We start from the raw sequence: 6,000 nt of genomic DNA, 5'->3' as shown, positions 1-6,000 counted from the left end.
CTCTTTAGCTATAAATTACATTATTATTAAGACTTAGCCAAAAGGAAAGATTTATAAACTATAAAGAGTTTTACCTCATGCAAAATTGTCATTTCTTTAATAAGACATTAACTATTTTTTCTGAGGCCCTTCAAGTACCGTCAAATCCCAAATGTGGCCCTGCAAAGGGTTTGAGTTGGAGACTAACCCAAATCTCAAGTACCTGACAGAAACCCAAAGAGTAGCAACATTCCAGAGCTGAGATTGTGATGTCATAATGCCTCATTCCACCAATGCGTAACAGACAACCTCAGCAGTGATGTCACAATGGCTTAACTGCCCTATACTTGGCTCACATAAGAACATAAGAGCTGCCATAGTGGGACAGACCAAAGGTCAGTGGTCTCAAACCCGTGGCCCAGGGGCCACATGCGGCCCACCAGGTACTATTTTGAGGCCCTCGGTATGTTTATCATAATCACAAAATTAAAATAAAAGAGTTTCTTGCTCAAATGTCTCTTTAGCTATAAATGACAATATTATTATTAAGACTTGGCCAAAAGGAAAGATTTATAAAGAGTTTTACCTCCGCTTTGCAATCTTGGATCCTACAAATTGAGGACTTGAGCAGAATTTAAGCATAAAACAATATTTTGACTGTAACATTATTTCTTATTTTTGTGTAATGCTCAAATTTGCTTTCTGTACAAGTTTATACTTGATTATGTAATTGAAAATTCTAAATAAAAAAAAGAATTTTACCTCATGCAAAATTGTCATTTCTTTAATAAGACATGAACTCTTTTGTTTCTGAGGCCCTCCAAATCCCAAATGTGGCCCTGCAAAGGGTTGGGGTTGGAGACCACTGCCCTAGTCCATCCTTCCAGAGAGAGCGACTCCCCCTGCCCCATCGCCCGGGAGAATATTAGCCCGGGCCATCTCTGTCCCCCCCCCCGGGGAAGACGCCGCGCTTTGTCTTTAAGAGGCTCCCGGCCAGGGCGAAATCCCCCACGTGACCGCCCTGAAGCGCTCGAGCGGGGCTGCGGGGAGCCACACTGAGCGTGGCCCGGGCGAAGGCGAGCCTAGGCGAGCCTAGTGACCCTCCCCCCGCGGCGATCGAGCACCATGCCCGAGCAGATCAGTCTCTCCGAGTTCCTGGCCGTCACTTCGGAGGACCTGCGCTCGCCGGCTGCCTCCGCCTTCACCTCCAAGATGCAGAAGTGCAGGGGGGCAGTGGTTGCTCTGGAAGAGGTAAGGGGAGGGAATCGGGGGGGGGGGGGGAAGACCCTAACTTTCCCGATCCAGGAAGGTGCTTCGCTTTGTTTGCACGGGAGGCGCGTGAAGTGGGTGCGGGAGTCGTTGCACCGGGTTCGGCATTCTCGGTGGGGGAGGGGAAGGGAGGGGAGGGGGGGGGGAAACGACCCCGGTGCTCCGGGATTTGGCGGGGGCAGATCGGAGACCCGAGTTCCAGCTCTCGATCTTCTTTTTATGGCTCTCTTTCTCCGTTCACGGTTGCTTTTCCCCTTATCCCTGTTCGATCAGGGTGGAATGCTTCCAGGAATCCCAGTGGCGTGGGGGGGGGGGGGGGTAATACTGAATATTGATCCCGGCTTCCAGTAGGTGGGAGGCTTTGGGTAAAATCTTCCCTGCCAGCCAGGTGCAATTTGGGCAGGAAGGCAGCCCGGAATTGCTGTCGAAAGCCAGCCAGGCCGGTGTTTACTTCACCTGGGAGGCACAATACGCTAATTTTGATAAAACTTTGGTCTCTCATTGAAACTCCCAAAGAAACGAAACGGTGGAAATCCAATGTTCTTGACGCTTCTTTTATTATTCAGTTAATCCTTTAAAAAGACAATGCCCACATTTGTCATGGAGGGACCCAACACGGGCCGTGTTTCGGCAAAACACGTCTTCCCCAGGGATCCGAGAAAATGGACGCGCAACCTTTTGCAAACGTCTTGGAAAACCAAGCTGAAAAATGCTAAAAGACAATGTCCACATTGCAGTGCTCAGATTTTGTGCCTCTCTGGCGTTTTTCAGCTTGGTTTTCCAAGACATTTGCAAAAGGTTGCGTGTCCATTTTATCGGATCCCTGGGGAAGGCGTGTTTTGCCGAAACACGGCCCGTGTTGGGTCCCTCCATGACAAATGTGGACATTGTCTTTTAGCATTTTTCAGCTTGGTTTTCCAAGACATTTGCAAAAGGTTGCGTGTCCATTTTATCGGATCCCTGGGGAAGGCGTGTTTTGCCGAAACACGGCCCGTGTTGGGTCCCTCCATGACAAATGTGGACATTGTCTTTTAGCATTTTTCAGCTTGGTTTTCCAAGACATTTGCAAAAGGTTCCGCGTCCATTTTCTCGGATCCCTGGGGAAGACGTGTTTTGCCGAAGCACGGCCCGTGTTGGGTCCCTCCGTGAAAAATGTGGACATTGTCTTTTAGCATTTTTCAGCTTGGTTTTCCAAGACATTTGCAAAAGGTTCCGCGTCCATTTTATCGGATCCCTGGGGAAGGTGTGTTTTGCCGAAACACGGCCCGTGTTGGGTCCCTCCATGACAAATGTGGACATTGTCTTTTAGCATTTTTCAGCTTGGTTTTCCAAGACATTTGCAAAAGGTTCCGCGTCCATTTTATCGGATCCCTGGGGAAGGTGTGTTTTGCCGAAACACGGCCCGTGTTGGGTCCCTCCATGACAAATGTGGACATTGTCTTTTAGCATTTTTCAGCTTGGTTTTCCATGACATTTGCAAAAGGTTCCGCGTCCATTTTCTCGGATCCCTGGGGAAGGCGTGTTTTGCCGAAACACGGCCCGTGTTGGGTCCCTCCATGACAAATGTGGACATTGTCTTTTTAAAGGATTAACTGAATAATAAAAGAAGCTCCAAGAACATTGGATTTCCACCGTTTCGTTTCTTTGTGATTGTCCTTTTCTCCGGTGGAAATTTGGTCTTCTCTTCTTCTTGTAACTCCCATTGAAACTCTCCAAGGCACTTTCTTGAACTCTCTTTTGCACCATCTGTGCAATAGGAATTCTGGAATACCCTTAACTTTTAGGCTTCTTTGCCCACTCGTCAGATTTCCACTTTTTTTTTTTTTTTTTCTCTCTCCGGTTTAGTTTATCTTTGTCTTTGTATTTTGCTACAAATTTCCTGCCCTGACGATCAACCATAGCCTGTATTTCATCCATCTGCTGTATGTGGAGACATGGTAGTGCAAAAATGGAGGTAGCAGAGACGGCCTTTCCACTCATTTTAGGGATATTGTATGAGTGCCCAACAAAATTTCAAATTTATGTCTGAGTTCTCCTAGTGTGTGTGCTTGTGAGTCTGATTTATGTTATATTCTTTACGTTTCTGAAGAATGGAATTGTGTGTATACTATCTAATATATTATTGTGAACTCCTCTCACCCCCATGCTAGTCACATATTTAGAAATCAATAAGAATGTTATGTAAATAGGGGATGGATGATATCCTAGTACCAAAGGCATCCAATGTCCTCCTCCCCCCTTGAAAAAAAGAATGGGCTTAGGAGAATGAGGCTTTTATAGACATGATGACATGGCAGTAATTAAAAAAAAGAATTCATAATTCCCTCCCGCATTTTTTTACAAAACCAGCCGGTGCGCTGAATGATCGCTGCTCTGACACTCATAGACATTTGGTGTAGATTCCACGCAGATAGAACATATCTACTGAGGATCTTTCAGGCACTCCTTCAGTGCACATGATGAGGAAATCGGTACGACGAGTGAGGTGATAAATTTTGCAGACGATACAAAGTTATTCCGAGTAGTGAAGATGCAGTAGGATTGCGAAGACCTGCAATGGGACATAAACACGCTCGAGAAATGGGCTGCGACATGGCAAATAAAGTTTAATGTGGATAAGCGGAAGGTGATGCATGTCGGTAACAAAAATCTTATACAGGATGTCTGGTGTAGTACTTGGAGACCCCCCCGCCCCAGGAAAGAGACTTGGGAGTACTGGTCGACAAGTCAATGAAGCCATCCATGCAATGTGCGGTGGCGGCGAAAAAGGCGAACAGAATGCTAGGAATGATTAAGAAGGGGGATCGCGAACAGATCAGAGGTTATCATGCCGCTGTACCAGGCCATGGTACGCCCCCACCTGGAATACTGCATCCAGCACTGGTCGCCGTACATGAAGAAGGACACGGTACTACTCGAGAAGAGCGACTAAAATGGTTAAGAGACTGGAGGAGTTGCCGTACAGCGAGAGATTGGAGAAACTGGGCCTCTTTACCCTTGAAAAGAGGAGACTGAGAGGAGACACGATCGAAACATTCAAGATACTGAAGGGAATAGACTTAGTAGATAGAGACAGGTTGTTCACCCTCTCCAAGGTAGAGAGAACGAGAGGGCACTCTCTAAAGTTAAAAGGGGATAGATTGCGTACAAAGGTAAGGAAGTTCTTCTTCACCCAGAGAGTGGTAGAAATCTGGAACGCTCTTCCGGAGGCTGTTATAGGGGAAAACACCCTCCAGGGATTCAAAGAGAGGGAAACACCCTCCAGGGACTCAAGACAAAGTTAGACAAGTTCCTGCTGAACCAGAACGTACGCAGGTAAGGCTAGTCTCAGTTAGGGCGCTGGTCTTTGACTTAAGGGTCGCCACGGGAACAGACTGCTGGGCACGATGGACCACTGGTTTGACCCAGCAGCGGCAATTCAAATGTTCTTATTAATAACGTATTTTAATGTTGTTCATTTTTTTTTTAAATATATGATAATTTGAAATTTTATTAATATAAACCGCTAAGAACTATTGTAAGATTTGGTGGTATTCCAAATTTTAATAAACACATGACAGAGCAGTGCATAGTATTCAACGTGCCGGCCGGCGCAAAAAAAATCTCTTGCGCAGTTTTGTAAAAGAGAAGGTTTATTTGGAAAAATTAAAAAAAACCCTTTTTTTTATCAAGCTGCGCTAGAGGCTTTTAGTGCGGGCTGGCGAGATAAGTGCTCCGACGCCCATAGGAATTCTATGAGCATCGGAGCATTTACCGCACCGGCCTGCGCTAAACCAAACGGCGGTCAAAAGTGGCCTTGCTGTGTCGTTACTGCGTGTTAAGGCTATTTTTACCTCTGGGGTACAATGGCAGAATTTTCTATGCTTGGCGGGGGGATTGATAATTTTGTGGCCCTTATCGCAGATTAGTGCATGAGCCCTTACAGCCCCCCATTTTGAAGGCAGCGAGTCCCTGATTCTGTAAACAGTATCTAACCCGTAGGGGCTAAGGAACATGGCGCGTAGCACATGTCACAATTTATAGAATCATGCCTAGCGATATCTAAAGTACACTAATGTACCGGGGCTGCTGCTTGCGGCGGTCGGCGGCGTGCTCTTCGCAACATTGTCGGCTCGCCCGCTGTTGTCACTTCCGGGTGCCGGGTAGGAGGTGGCGTCGGAGGGAGAGCCGGCGGGTTGGGTGGAACACGTTGTTAGCCGCTGAGAGCAACGGCTTTAGCTGGAGGTGCGGGGGAAGGGAAGGGCGGGTGTGTGCGGCGGGCAGGATTGAGGAGAGAGCAGGGGGGGGAGACAAGGGCGGGGAAGGGCCGCCTCTCACCCACGCAATGCCACTGAACCCAGCCATCAGATTAACCGTTCCCCTTAGCTGTCTCCATGACATCCTGTTTGTCTGTTTAGATTGTAAGCTCTTTCGAGCAGGGACTGTCTTCTTTGTGACTCTTTATAGCGCTGTGTACGTCTTGTACCACTATAAAAATAATTAATAGTAGTATTTATGCCAAGGTTTTCTTGGCCTAAATGCTGGCACTGGTAGCATGGAATGTTGCTACTCTTTGGATTTGGGCCAGGTGCTAGTGACCTGGATTGGCCACCATGAGAACAGGCAACTGGGCTTGATGGACCATAGGTCTGACCCAGTAAGACTATTCTTAAGTTCTTATGTGTAATATAACCTAACAGCGGATTTCTAGACCGCATAACCGTAAGTTCTATGCTTGGGCCGCTGCTATTTAATATATTCATAAATGATCTA

General features: G+C 47.0%; 1 protein-coding gene across 2 annotated transcripts in view; it reads left to right on the top strand.

The window, feature by feature from the left end:
- The first annotated feature begins 1,016 nt into the window (after positions 1-1,016).
- Positions 1,017-6,000, top strand: part of ASAP3 (ArfGAP with SH3 domain, ankyrin repeat and PH domain 3) — a 78,824-nt gene continuing 73,840 nt past the window's right edge. For both annotated transcript variants that reach the window (XM_033955248.1, XM_033955247.1), the window contains exon 1: positions 1,017-1,230. In XM_033955248.1, the coding sequence (XP_033811139.1) occupies positions 1,105-1,230 (126 nt within the window). In that variant the 5' untranslated portion in view covers positions 1,017-1,104. The remainder of the gene's footprint in view (positions 1,231-6,000) is intronic.

This window comes from Geotrypetes seraphini, chromosome 8 (assembly GCF_902459505.1).
Source record: "Geotrypetes seraphini chromosome 8, aGeoSer1.1, whole genome shotgun sequence".
NCBI lineage: Eukaryota > Metazoa > Chordata > Amphibia > Gymnophiona > Dermophiidae > Geotrypetes > Geotrypetes seraphini.
This window is presented reverse-complemented; position numbering and strand designations above follow the sequence as displayed.